The sequence below is a fragment of the Phaenicophaeus curvirostris genome, chromosome 3 (genome assembly GCF_032191515.1).
Source record: "Phaenicophaeus curvirostris isolate KB17595 chromosome 3, BPBGC_Pcur_1.0, whole genome shotgun sequence".
Taxonomy (NCBI): Eukaryota; Metazoa; Chordata; class Aves; order Cuculiformes; family Cuculidae; genus Phaenicophaeus; species Phaenicophaeus curvirostris.
In genome coordinates, this window is record NC_091394.1 from 81,949,395 (window position 1) to 81,964,790 (window position 15,396).

At 34.1% G+C, this 15,396-nt stretch overlaps 1 protein-coding gene across 1 annotated transcript in view; it reads right to left on the reverse strand.

Annotated features, from left to right (window-relative positions):
• Positions 1 to 15,396, reverse strand: part of CSMD3 (CUB and Sushi multiple domains 3) — a 608,404-nt gene that overhangs the window by 34,333 nt on the left and 558,675 nt on the right. Inside the window, exons 58-61 of the mRNA XM_069854554.1 lie at positions 11,188 to 11,370; positions 9,602 to 9,778; positions 3,403 to 3,582; positions 280 to 453 (exon numbers count right to left, since the gene is read on the reverse strand). Of these exons, the coding sequence (XP_069710655.1) occupies positions 280 to 453; positions 3,403 to 3,582; positions 9,602 to 9,778; positions 11,188 to 11,370 (714 nt within the window). The remainder of the gene's footprint in view (positions 1 to 279; positions 454 to 3,402; positions 3,583 to 9,601; positions 9,779 to 11,187; positions 11,371 to 15,396) is intronic.

Consider the following 15,396-nt stretch of genomic DNA (forward strand, 5'->3'; position numbering starts at 1 on the left):
GGATCATTTGGTACACATTGCTTGTAATATTTTTTTGCATTTGAGTTTAAGATCTCCTACATTATCATAAAGGATTTACAGATATCCATATGTCTTCCCCAATCTACAAATTATGTTACAGTTCTTGAAAATATGTAAGGGTTGTATTTGTCCAAGGTTTGAAATCAACTGAGACATTGCTTGGTGGGGGCAGGTGAGAGAAAAAAATGGTGAAAACCTTAAAGTGGAAAAAAAAAGCACTATAGTTAAATAAAGAAATACAGGACAATAAATACATACGCAAGCACTGAGGTACTTCACCACTCCATGTTCCATTCCCAACACAAGTCAAAACAGCAGGAAAAGAGAGTTCATATCCTGCAGAGCAGACATAACTAATGCTAAATCCCCAGTCCAAGTTTGTTCCTTCCAACCTTCCATTAGAGATCTGCGGAGGAGTTGGGCAGGTAACAGCTGCAATAATATTCAAAATAATTAGGCCCAGCTGCTGTAAATATCCCCAGTGTACACAATTACCAGAAGAACCATATGTGCTAATTTCACCTTTTTTAGAGGACAATACAGTCAGGACATGCTATCATCCTCACTGTATTCTTGCCTCATTTCCTGAAGTTTCCTTCATTTAGGAGACAGTAGATGATTGATGAAGTGTATTAAATAAGACAGGATGCTGCATCAAACCAAATAGGAAGATTACCTAAAAATCAGTATGGCAACTATGAAGTATACAACATTTCAGATACATCTTGTAATATACTGCAGAATTATTTTGTTTATCTGTTTAAACAACATAGTGTACAATCATCTTTAGTTACCATGGCAATAGACAAATACTTTCTTCCTGTTAAACAGCTTAGGCATTTGGCAGATAATAATGCCCAGGGATGAAATTCCAGGATGATTGCTCCAAAATCTGACTCAAAAGTTTGTTTCTAAGTGCCACAGTTTCATTAGTATTTGCTTCATGAATAGCTCCTCATCAAAAAGCAAATAACTTCTAGCTAGAGGGAGAAAATTTAAGGATTTGAAACCCCTTGAAATTGTCAGTGTTGTTACCTCTAAGAAGGCCAACAAGAAGTATTTCAGCATAATTTCTCATTTCAGTCCTCCCAGGAAAAAAAAAAGAAACATCTGCACAGTTGTAGGAAAGGGGACGGAAAAACACCACGGAGGGTAGTAGAAATAACTAGATACAACCATAGTGATGAAGATAAAAGTGCTATTCACTGGATAATGAGGTAGTAACAGATAATTGCTAATTGAGAGCTGAAGGGAAAAGGGTATAGAAGAATTTAAAGGAAAAAAAATAGAAACAAAAGCGAAAGGGGGAAATTTAAGCCAAAGTTTACATCAGGAGTATTGCATATTTGAATGTGGTCTATAGAAGATTCACTATGTACCATTTCTCCATTCTTATTATACACTTCAGTGGGAGCATCTCAACTATTTACACCACAAAGATGGTCTGCAGCACCATTCACAGCTGTTTGAAAAGGCTGGATGAAAGTAGTACTGTTATTGAAAATTGAATATTTAGTTGCAGATGAAAGTGCATCCTTTTCCAACTATACAAAGCCATAAAACTATTTTTATCTTCTATTTCAATGACACTGCAACAATTACACTTCTATTTTCTGCCCAGCTCATTTTCCAATTATTTTAACTAAACAGTACCAGTGGACCCTGGCACTTCTTCCTGATAGTAAGAACTGTCATTATACCTTTCAAACACAATAGTGCATATTCTATATTACTTTTAATTACTGAGTCAAAGAAATTGGTGTTATTAACTTACCTAGTGCACTCACACAAACCTGTGTGGAGTAGAATGAAATTCTGAGAACTCTAGAGATTCTGCATAAGATTATTATTTAGCATTTATAAAAGCCATAAATATATATGACCTAAACCTAGAAAGACTCAAAAACCCAAAGCCAAAATTAATAGACTAACTCTTTCTTTGTATGCTTCTGTTTTAATCAAATCAGAGTTAGATCTTCTGCTCCCAGTTAGGTGACCTGTAATCCTTAAGAATCAGAGGCTGTGAGACAGTATCGTAACTGCTTTTTCTGTCTTATGATTTTCAAGCTGTTCCCTTACAGCCACTCTTTGAAGCAGACAGACTCTAGGTCAATAGGACCAGCATGGTTATTCTATTCTTAAAAACAGTTTTGTAATTGAAGTTGAGGCTGCCTAAGAGCACAATACAAATAGAAAAAAAGTGAATTGTTAAGAGGATCTCAAAGTCTGACATCCTCAAGAATATGTTGCAAATATAACTTTAAAGACTGACACTATAGAAGGTGAATTAAATTTAAACTGGACTTGGTAGGATACTGGGAGCATTATATTCAGCAGGCAGAGTACTTGCAAATGGGATGGAGATTTGAAATTTATTTGGTCTGTTTTGGTGAATGAAATCAGGGGAGGAAAATGAGAATTGCTGAGAATGTATGTAAACATGCTTGCTGAAAACAAAATAGAAAGAAGATGGGTGAGAACAAAGTAGAAATTTAGCTGAGTTTTAAAAGAACAGAGATTAGACATATTCAGTGTGAACCAAGAAAAAAACACACCAGAACAGTAATGCTGCTTCTCTGTAGCTGTGATATGGGGAAGAGTGAGAAAAATTACCCTAGAGAAAAGGTGTTTTAAGGATTAGCAAGCAAGTTTCTCAAAAAAAATATTTGAAGACAGATTAGGCAGCTTTTCACTGATATTCAGGTTTTTTGCTGTTCAAATTTCTACAGAGACTATTTAAAAAATTCGAGTAAAACAGAAAATTCAGGAATGAAATTACTAAAAGAGAAAAAAGGAAAACTTTAAGATTAAGCATTTCAGTTTTCATGGTACGTTAAGCAGAAAAATGTTTATTAGGAAATTTGCTAGAAGGATTTAGTCTTTTCTCTGAGTATGTTGATACAGCACAGTAGTCCTCAAAGATGCACATCTAACGAAGGAGGCATCAGAGGAAAATCTTAGTATTATGGGTAGGATAACCCAGAACAATTTGCATTTTACAAAGTACAGTTATATATGTGCAGACCTTTCCTGAAGTTATCTATTAAGTCCTTCAGTGGTGTTTTGGTAAAGGTAAGGGCATATGTAAGGTCAATTTTGGCATGATATCCTGACCTTAGCAAACAAACCCCATCATTTCATATTGGCTATCTCAGTATAACAGCAAAGTAATAAGATGTTCTATATAGCTACCAAAAAATCCCATTCAATGTACTATGCTGGTATGAAAAATAAAAAGGAAATGAAGCAAAGGATGAAGTCATCATTTCTACAGCCAAAATAGTTTTGATTTCTGTGGAAATATTTGGCTGACTCATTACAATAAACAGTGGATGTAAATGTCATAGAAGAAATAGTTGACAATCAAAATAAATGTTGTACCTTTGCATGTTGGGATTACTCCACTCCATGTGCCATTGCTTGTACAAGTGCGAGTTATGGAGTTATTTGATTCCATTGTATAACCAGGTTGGCACATATAAGTAACATTTTGTCCAACAACATAATCATCGCCATATCTCATGCCATTGGCTGGGACTCCTGGATCTCCACAACTGATAACTGCAATTAAATTGTTGAGGGACAGGTTTTAAAATGCAAATGTGATTTATTTATATGTGAAGGGAAAAACAAAGGTCAAAACAAGGAAAAACAAAGAGCAAAACAAAATTGGGGAAAAAGGAGAAGGAAAAAGTATCATAAATCTGCTTTCCATCAGGAGGAGACAAATACACATATATCATCTGAATTAGCAACGAAACACCTGTGTGTTACATTTGGATAACATCAGTGCATCTGTTCAACAGTAGAAGTACAACTGTACAATTTTGATCAGTAAAACTTCAAGATTATAAAATGAAAAAAAAAGCAAGAAATAATCCGTATGTCACTACTACCCTTTGATACCCTCAAATTTTCTTATAATTTCAGAACTTCATTACTGATGAAGCAGTTACCTATTGTTTAGTTTACTTTACCATGGGTACATCCTTAAAGAAAAAACAGTCTGGAAAATTTAAGATACTCCTCTACAAAAATTTCCCAGTTTGTAAATGCTCACATGGTTACTATGTATTTAAACAGATGTGAATGCCCAGGCAATAATGTGACAGGAGATAATTTAATCTCCTAACGATATTAAATATTCATAAGGAGGTAATAAAGAATTACATCTGAGAATAAAATTAAAATAGGTAAGTTTCTCTCAGACCTGGTCAATTGAATATATCAGTTTCTGGAACAGTTTTCAGGGTAAGAAACCTTGAGAACTTTTGTGGCAGTGCTAAAAAGCTGTTGTTTTCAGGAAAAAAAACATCAGGAAAAAATCTAGTCCATATAAAATACAGCAAACATCTTTTACAGTTTATCTCATAGTAAACATGACAATTTCCCTACAGCATTGTTATTGCTTCTGGATAATTGTGGGAGGCAGTTTCCTGGACATAAAGCTCACTTCTAACTCCACGCCTATGCATGACAAACGTGAATAGCATCCTCTCTGTCTCCTGGTTTCCAAAATGAGCAAACCCATGAAGATTTTAGTGTATTTTCACGAAGTCCTTTGATCTAAACAATAATGGAGAACTGAGAATCAGAGGTATATAGTATACCTTCTCTACAGTTTACCATAGTCTGAGTGAGCACTTTTAATTAACCTGCATGTATCACTTCTCAAAAAAACAAACAAACAAAAGACAGTTCCACACAATTGTTGGCTACAGATCGAGAAAAGACTATAAAACGTACCACATGGCTGTCTGGGTTAATCTAAAGGTAACTAGTGCAGTGATAAAGAAAATGGGAGATCAGTCTATTTTATTTTACCTAGTAAGACAGATTTTTTTTAAAAAACTTAAGAATTAATAGATTTTTCTTTATAATCCTTGAAAAAATATAGAGCTGTGAAAGACACAAGTATTTTCCTTAGTTGCACAAGAATATTCAAATACTCCAGACATTCTACCTTTCTTTATTTAACATACTTCATTTACTATTCTTAATGTTGTAATGTCAACTAAAGTAATCCTTGATATTTTTCCAGGTGTATTATTGTTTTGTCTGGATTATAACAAAATTCCTATGCCTTTATCCTTTTTTACCTAGTCCTTGTTTAATAACTTTATATTTTCCTCTATGAATAGTATTTCAAGTCATTGCCTTACGAATTTAAGAACATGCAAACACCACACACCATATATGAGCGAACAGCTCCACAATATATCAGTTTATTTTACATTGGTGAAAACTACTTCATCGTTTATTTAAATCCAGCTAAAGCTATGATCTCAGCTTTTTCATTCACTTTCTTTACAATGTCCATTTCTTTATTTTTGTCATCAATACAAACCTTGTTCTTCCAAAGTAAATTTGGAATTGTTACTGTTACTGTAATGATTGGACCCTTTCCTGCTACTCACACTTTAACATTTATAAATTATAGAGCAAAAGCCAGCACGGCTTTCGCAGATTGTCTTACCTTCTCAAAATTCCTTCCTTCCTTCCTTCCTTCCTTCCTATCATTAACTTTTCAAACCAAAATATGTTTTCACCTGGACTAAACAAGTCTGAATGAAAAGACTTAGGAGGAAAATACATGAATGAAAAGACAGAAGAAAAATATTAGAACTGCTCATAAAGGTGGATTAGGAGTAAGAAGGAAAAGATCCTTTTTGTCTTATTCTGATCTTTCGTCTTATACTGCAGCATTTGACTTTCAAAGAAAACAAAAGTAGATGTAAGGAGGTGACCTGGAGTTTACTGAGATACAGTGATTTCTCTTAAACATAAGAATAAACCTCTGACTAAAACAAATATTTAATAGCTACTTAGCAGGCTCAGTGGCATATTCTGAAGTTCACAGATTCTAATATTTAGAGAATTACAGAAAGGTGAGGTTGGAAGGGACTTCTGGGGTTCATTTTGTCCAATACCTCTATTCAGTGAGTCCATCCAATAACCCAAAGTTATTGGGTTACCCACTTAGGTAACTGTTGTAGGCAAAAAAAGAGCTTAAACTGTTGTAGTGATCCTGCCCAGAAGACCGTTGTACATCAAGTAGTCAGTGATCCACAACACAGTTAATCTGAGGAGCCCCAGGTCTGTTCTGCACATCCATTACAGCCTTCATATCAATAATGCCCACACAGATACCTTGGCCAGGGCACAACTTCAGTCAGCTCATTGCCACAGAGGAGTTGCAAACAACTCCCTCTCAGTGTCAGTGATTCCACGAGCTGCATGCCCTTGCTTTTTAATCCAGCATTGAAGTAAATTCTTATGAGAACATTGTTTCTGTTGACTGTAGAGATTATAGAGATATTTCCTTGTAAACAAATCCTATAATTGAAACAATTGAACAATTGAAAGGGATGCATCTTTGCTATGGACAAGGTCTGTGTGGCACGATGAATGTGGTTCAGTCCTGTTTGATGCTACACTGCCCAGGGCTCCCAGCATCTAGCATTTTCAGTGATACTCAAGCAGCAGCCGTTCCTTGGTAGTTGTAATAAGAACGAGCTAAACAAAAGTGGCATATCCTGAATCTTCCTATCAATAGAGACATGAGACAGAACAACCAGCTAGGATGTTGATATGTGTTCTCTATCTGCTTCGAGTGGTGTTGGGAGCCCAGAAAGAAGGTGAAGATGCTATCTGGAGAAAGCATCCTGGAATTAGGAAAGTTCCTAGAAAAGGAGGAGACGTGTGGAGACAAATGTCAGAGGATGAGCCTGACAGATAACACCTGAATCTCATATGAGCAGTGGCACAGCATGGACCAAGGGTATGATAAACCTGTCATTAACAGGACAACAGACAACACCCCAGATGTAACCCTCAGAGGGAATGAGGATGCTTGAGATAATCAGGCAAGTAAAAGCTCTAAACTGCATGGTTCTTAAACAGACACTAACATCCAGATCCACTATGTGTGCTGTCTTCTTCGTGTCACCTGTGATGGCCTCTTGGGACAGGTGCTTGCCTAACCTGTTCTGGAAACCAGCAACGGTTACATAAGGTTCTGTGACTTCCAAAGACAATAAGTAAACTTTGGGAAATCTTGTCATAGTAAAAAAAAAGAGAGCATGAGTTCTCGGTTTGGCTAGGATACAGTTAATTTGCTTCATAGTAGCTCACATGGTATTGTGGATTTGTGACAAAACCAGTTATTTTCATAAGGATGTTTCAGTTATTGGTGAACAGTGCTTGCATAGCATCAAGCTTTCTCTGTTTCGCATGTCCTGCTAATGAGTAGGCCACGGATGCTCAAGAAACTGGGACGGAACATAGCTGGGACAGCTGACCTTAATTGACCAAAAGGATACTCCACACCATACAAAGCCATGCTCAGCAATAAAAGCTGCAGAAGAGGGGAGCATTCAGACTTATGGTGTTTGTCTTCCCAAGAAACCACTGCACATGATGGAGCCTTGATTTGCTCAAGATAGCTAAGTATTGGCTTGCTGATGGAAGCAGTGATAGAATCTTCACTCGGCTTGGGTGCACAGCTTTTACTTCACCAATTAGATTGTCTTCAATTCAACCCACAAGCTTTTACACATTTACCCTTCCAATTCTCTTCCCCATCTGCCAGGGCGGAGTGAATGAGCAGCTGCGTGACACTAAGCTTCTTACTGGGGTTAAACCACAACAGCATGGTAAGGACAATTTGGGAAACAATTAAATGAAACCTGCTCTGTCAACAATATTTATTGACATGTCAATTCTACTGCTTTAGATATGCTTTTAAGCCATTATAAGAAAATTGTTCCCTTATAATGAAGATTTATATGTTTTCATAAGAGAGAACATAGGAAGTTAAGTGTGATGAAGTTTAGTGTGTTTTGGTTTTCGTATTTTTTGTTTTGTGTGGGGTTTTTTTTATTTCATATTTAGATATGCTATGGAACTGTAGAATTAAAGATCTGTAGTAAGGAACATAGATTTGACACAATGTTGAGCAACCTGCCCCAGCTGATCCTGATGCAGGGTTGGAGTAGACAATCTCCAGAGGTGATTATCAGACTCAGTGCTGTAAAATTTCTCTTAATTTCTGGATATTTTAGAGGTGCTGCTAGTACCTGTATCAGCTTAGATACACATAGCACATAGCAGCGCTTCTGCTCCCCCTTTAATAATTACATAAAAGTCAGCAATGATCAAAAAGGCAGAAATTAGGCAGCCTGAGACTCTCAAAGTTCATACTGTTTGGTAAGATTTTCATTTACCCTTTCTTTTCATATTCTGAACATTCCAGGGAATACCCATAAAACCAGATAGCCCTAAATAACTTTATGACTAGAACAAACATACTAGGGGATATACCTTTTAGATATGTAATTGCAATGGAAAGACTATATTAGAAATTACAATGGATTTATTGTGTAATGAAATTAAAATACTTATATATTGACCAAATCTAGGATATAATAATACATATAATCTACACCATGCCTGTTTTTGTTTTATTAGGCTATGTTCCCTTTTAAGACATTTTGCTAGGTTTTAAGCAAAAACGTTTCTACCTGATGAGTGTTTTTTCAAAAGACTGTTCTAGCACGTACTTCAGTTAAATGTCATTCTAAAATACAAGGAAAAAAAACCAGATGCAGTTTTCATCACAAAGCACCTTTACTCTTTGTACAATTAAACTGGTTCTCATTATAACTTGAAAATAAAAAATAAAAAAAAATTAAAAAACCCAAACATTGGGCTGTTTCACAGGTTTGCTGACTGAAAAAGCAGTTATTGACATGCTTATCAGTAAAGATGGATTTAAAAACAGCACAAGGAGATTGTTTAATCACCTTACTTCTGGCCTCTATTTGGGTTGTTATAAGTGTGTAAAGTAGCCAACTCTATGAAGACTAGAGCTCAAAATTTAGACAACAATTTGTTATACCTCTGATGAGGATATGTTTCTTGAAAATGTTAGGTAGTCTTACATGTGACGTAAATGTAAAATTTTTTATAATTGTTACTTAAAGATGAACTAGGACATGTAATAAAGCAGGAACAGATGAGCTTGAAAACAGACTGTTGCAAAAATTGTTATTATGAATGTAAGAGATGCTGAAATACCTTCTGTAAGCTGAGTAACCAAAGCAAGTATAAGGTGAATGAAGAGGCCAAATAGAAGATGGTATGTGAGAGCCAGACAACAGTTTTGACCTCAGAGTCACTACAAAAAGAATTCTCAAGCGTTCAGTACAAGGTTTTTATTTTCTGCCCTCTGGAACACCAGAATATTATATTGTTATGTTTTCATGATGAAGAAAAGACATTAAATTAATAAAATCTGTATATAGCATATAACAAAAAGTGTATACCTGGAAAGAACTAAAAATGTAACAATATAAATCCTTAAAACTGTAACAGCAGTCTATATTTTATTATACTGTGTGTTTAAAAAAATGTATTCATCTTCTCATAGCACTATATTTTTAAAATGCATGTCATGTAAAAAATTATGAATGCAAGGAAAAGCTGAAGACTTAGTTTATTTGCATCCAAATTCTTTATTTTACTTTATTGTCTTTCACGGGAGAGAAAACAAAGACTATTCATTGGAAAAATGTCTTACTTGTGCAGTTTGGTAGGGATCCAGACCATGTTCCATTGGCAGTGCATTGTCTTACAGATGATCCAGAAAGTACGTATCCTTCCATGCATGAATAAATTACTGAATTAGAGAATGTAGTTCCATCAATACGAAATACTTTTCCATTAGCAGTTGTTCCTGGATTACCACATTGCACAGCTATAAAGAAAAATATTAAATATATTTTAAATTTAATAAAGATAATGTTTTTAAACAGCAATATGTAAATCACTGAGCTGCTGTGCTGAAAAATATGTTTCACCACCTATTGATAAGGCATGTTGTAGTAAGACAGTAAATACCTGCTTGAATTAGTTATTTGATTTTACCCTTCTGTATGTAGGGAAACAAATTCTACAAATTTAAAATCTGTATTGAAGGTAAGTTAGTTTATTTCCAAAGACAAACTCCCAATTATAAGAAAAGTCCTAGCCTACAATTATCATTGCAGATTTAATTTGAATCTATCTTACGTATGCATTTATGGCATCACCAAACACATACCCTCTCTAATTCAAAGCAAAAGATAACCCTGTGCAAGCATAAGCCTGATGTTTTCCAGTTCTTCTGTGTTTTACTTCAGAATTTGAATGGTTCTTAAGTGATTCACATATACACATATAATCCACAAAACCTAAACTAGAACAATATACCTGTGTGTACATCACAAACACCTGTATATGAATCTGTTAATGAGATTCATCATTTCAAGAAGTTTTTTTGGGGGGGAAACAACATTCATGCAAATAACACAGTAAACAGTGATAAAGTGGCAAATAAGACTACAGATTTGAAAATTATTTTCTGCTTTTCAGGAAGCTTTCTTTGAAGAAGAGTCTGTTAGGAAATTTTTCATATTTTTCAACTGAGGATAATTAAGGTAAAAAAATATTCTCCTTAAATATCCTGTTAGAACTTTCTTTTTTTGATAGTATTTCTAGCTTGAATTTCTGGATATTTTTTTATTTCAAATAAACTTGTTTCAATATCTCACTTTCTATTAAAAATAATAATTATGTTGACAGTATTAGTACACAACATTTTTAAGTCAGTCATTCATGACATGGATGTATCTAGTAAAACCCTGACTTTGATGTTTTCCTAAAAAATCAGTTCTTTTCTCCAAAATTCAGATATATAGTGGTTGCAATTCAACAGTTGAAATGAAACATCAGGTGATAATGAGACCTTTAATGGAAAAAATATTTCAGGAAAAAATGAGTTCTACAGGTATTATCTAACTCCTTTTCAGCTTAGTTTTTTGTAACAGGTAACACATACAGTTGATGCTGACACAAGATTAAGAAGAAATAAACAGTTAAGTAGATTTTTTTTTTTTGTAAAATTTGAAAACATGCAGTTTCACAGATGCCAGGAACTGAATTCAAATTTTTTCAATGCCAAGCTATGGCTACAGCATAACAACTTATTAAAAAAGAATAATTAATGCTCAGTTCAAGATCAGCTACGCACCATTCACAACACAAAACTTGTCATGTAAATTTTGTTTACTTGTTAGCATTTTTAACACAACAGCTTAAAACCAGAATGTATCTTCTGTGATTTACCTTTGCACTCAGGTTGTTTTCCTGTCCAACTTCCATTTGCCATACATGTCCTTTCTTCTGAGCCGTGGAGGATATATCCAATATCACAGCTGAAATGTACTGTGCTTTTAATTTTAAAATTGTTTTCTTCTCTTGACCCGTGACCTGGGATACCTGGATCACCACAAGAACCGGCTGTATCACCTGGAATTTAGAGTGCAAAGATTAGAATAAATATGAAATATTGTTATGATACTATATTTAAAATATATGTTTCTATGTATTTAGAAAAAAAAGTTTATATTTTTAGAAAATAATTTATCTCAGTGTGAGTCCCTGTAATTACAAAATTACTTAATATTCTAATAATTACTTTTTACTTGTTTTATATGAGTACAGAACAGAAATTAAAATTATCTCAAGATTATCCTTAGACCATGCTAAACCTTTGGTAATGCAATCATCAAACAAGAACAGGGAAACAAAAAGCAAGCCTCAAGACCTTAGTTATTTTTCATTTAAAATGAGAAGTTCTGAGGAAACCAAGGTCTTGGCCATAAAGATAATTTTATTGTTTGCCCATAACAAGTGGTCCTGTAATACTTCTTATATTTAAGATATCATTAGAGTTCTAACATTTTTACTATTGAATGAAAGCTCTACTCAAAATTCTATGTACTTCTAACACAAAGAATTTCCTTAATTCATAGAAATGCTGAAAGTTCATTTCATGATTGCCTCATAGCCAAAATCTTCTTCTGCTAGGAATGCTAAAGCAAGTTCTGAGATAGACGGTTAATGTTTTCTACTGTTACAGATGAACATTAAAATGATCAACATAGTCATAATAATAATATCTAATGTTATACATTTATATCTTCATTTATAGTGAGATCTTTTAGGAAAATACAGGTGACACTGTCTCTGCACAGCAGGTCAGTTTTTTAAATCTTTTAATATGCACTTAGGATCTGCTGCTACAACTTTTTAAGGTGTTTAAGCTAGTTTTCTTTGTAATAAGAGATGAAGGTACATTGTATTACCGAGTTTCAACACAAAAGGGAACAAACCTTGCATTTTATACAACTTATCTAACCCCTTGCTGAAGCAGCTGATCAGGTAGGCTAATTATGAATGCCTTTCACTAATCTAGGAGCCAATTTTATCATTATTTAAATTAAGCAAGCTTAAACTGAAACCTCTAATTTGAGAGTAATGAAATAAACTAATGTAGTCATGCTTCCTAAATTGTGAACTTTTATAGCACATATATGCAAAAAGTACATGGTCCAATGCATTTAATGCTTCCAGAAATAACAAATTAACTCAAGTAAGTAAAGAGCCAGCTGACTGTCTAGTTCAAAATCACAGACTCAAAAGTTTAGGTTCTTTTCTATTCACCTATTTTATTATGTGACAGAGATCAGTAAAGCAGCCTGCTCTGTTTAAAAAGGGATGATAAGTAGTTCCAAATTATAATAGGTAAAAGAATTTTTTAAGGTTTTAAGATCCTTTATGTGCAAGTCACTTAGGTGATTTTATACCCCTCTAGTTTGAAAATTATTGGCTACATATATTTCCGATAATTTTAAAATGTCCTAGACAAGATTTCTTTGTTGTTTTTGGAATCCATATCTTATATTTTCCAGTATTATTTATTCAGACTATGAAGAATTTGGGACAGGGTCTATTAATTATTCTATGCTTGTCAAGTCTCTACAATTACAGCTTGGGTTTTGGCAAGTTACTTGGCATTATGCCTAAAAAAAAATTATGAGTAAAAGAAATTAAAATAGGCTTTTTGCTATGCTAACTATAAATTAGATATTCCTCTTGTAAATGAAATCTTGTTTTCCTTCCTAAAGCCTAATTATTGTCAGGAATTATTATTTTGTTAATCTCAGGGAGGTTAAACAACAGTTCTTTTGATTGAAGGTTACAGAAAAAAAAATTCTAAATGACTAGTCACATAAGGAAGTGGAAGTGATATAAGCAATGATATCATACCAGAACATATTTTTATTACCTCATGTAGAGATTCAGTTCAGTGATTTTCACAGTTAGCTATGAGCCATCCTTCACCCACACGTGTAACAAATTCTCAGATGGCATTTACTCATAATGAAAAGGAGGGCATTTAGGCCACTTAAGTAAGTTCATAACCATTGTGACATTTATGAGGAATCCTAAGTTGCTATAATTTTTTGGCTGCAGTTGATATACACATGATGGCTGAAAATTGTGTTTCTGAATGCCAACAGATATCAATGTGACATGACACTTCATTCTAGCTCTAGAATGTGAAACATAAAAGTTCCATGTAACAAAAAGGAAACTGTTTTAGACATGATACGACAAATATTTTACTGTAAGTTTGCTATACTAGCTTTTTCTTTTTGAATTCTTCTCTATATATGAAAAAGGCAAGCATGTTGTATCTCTTGTCAGCTGAACATTCTATATTATTTAATATTAATGTCATGAACAAAAAATATAAAGTTTTCAATATCTATTAAAATGTGCAAATCAAGTTTGTAAGGCTAATAATGAAAACTAGTTATTTCACATATTTTAGATTACAAAATATGGAAATACTCTATGTTAAACTGCAAATTATTTAAAATTGCAAAAACATTTTCAATATACGCTCTGAAAACAAAGTCTCAATGCACTTTGAAAGCAGTCTCAACATTGTCTCAAGGTAGAATTATGATTTAGTACAGTGTGGCTAAAGAAAATAAGAGTTTGTATTCTGCCATAATTTGATATCTATGATTGACATTCATATCTACATTAAAGAAATGTTTCTTCATGTATTGAGAAAAATTCATTAGACCTGATTAGAATTTCCTGTCTGTGGGTACAAAAATCATCATTAGAAAAAAAATGGACTTTCATGTATCTCCTATGCAGATGCTTATCCCAAGATATTTGAACATTCCTCTAATTTAATAGCAGGATAATCAAAGAAAAGACTTATTTTCAGTAGGGTTTATTTCATATTTTTAGGCTTCCTACATGAATACCTTGATGTTTTTGTCTCTTTATTCTATCTTTTTAAATGCAAGTTAAGAAACTAAACACGGTATTCTAGTTTCTGTCATATTTTAGTTTGTAATGGCAGATTATTGAAAGAAGAAGGACTCAAAAAGCAAGATAATATTTAGATTGTCCTTGCCCACAGCCACTTCCTAAAAATTTCTGGTGGGAAGTTTGGATACTGAAAAATTCTTCAAACTCAAAAAATGAAACTCTAGCTGACATAATCAGTTTATACCTGAATACACTAAAGAGATGAAGGCAGTGTGAAGAATTGGAATATGTGAGACCCCACATGGAGTTCTGTATCTCTTTCTGGGGTCCCCAGTACACGAAGGACATGGAACTGTTCAGAGGAGGGTTACAATTATTAGAAGGATGGGACAAATCTCTTATGCAAAAAGGCTGAGAGAGTTGGGGCTCTTCATCCAGGAGAAAGGAAGGCTCTCATAAGTCCTTATTGTGGCCTTTTAATATGTAAAATGTATAAGATGGAGAGAGACTTTTTATCAAGGCCTGTAGTGACAGGATGTGGGGTAATAGCATAAATTGAAGGAGGGTAGCTTATGATTGGACAGAAGGAAGACAATTTTTACCATGAGCTTCATGAGACACTGGAATAGGCTGCCCAAAGAAGTTGTGGATGTCTTATCAGAATGGATGGAGCTCTGAGCAACCTGATCTAGTTGAAGTTGTGCCTGCTGACTATGGGGGTGGTGGACCTAGATAATCTTTGGAAGAACATTCTGACCCAAACCATCCTATCAGTCTATGATTTACTAGTGCTTTAAAAAACTTTGGATTTTCAGCATGAATCTATAGCAGTACTGTTAGTCTTGCATATCAGTTATTTTTCACCTCTTGTTTTGGCTGTAGCCCACGATAAAATGTGTCACATTTTTTTCTTCCAATTTTCTGTCTTTGGAGATATCTAAATACTCTGAATTACTTAGGTCTGAATAAGGTCCAAAACCTTGCTTTCTTTAAACTATGTAATGGAAACATGAGGATGATAAGAAAGTACTTCCCCCAATATATATTGAGAATTAAAACTGATAACATAACTAATCTCTATCACAATCTGTTTCTAAACAGTGTAAGATGTAACTAGAGGCCAGTTACAAGAGGGGTTCCCGAGGTCTCTGTGCTGGGTTCAGCCCTGTTCAATGTCTTTATCAATGACCTGGATGA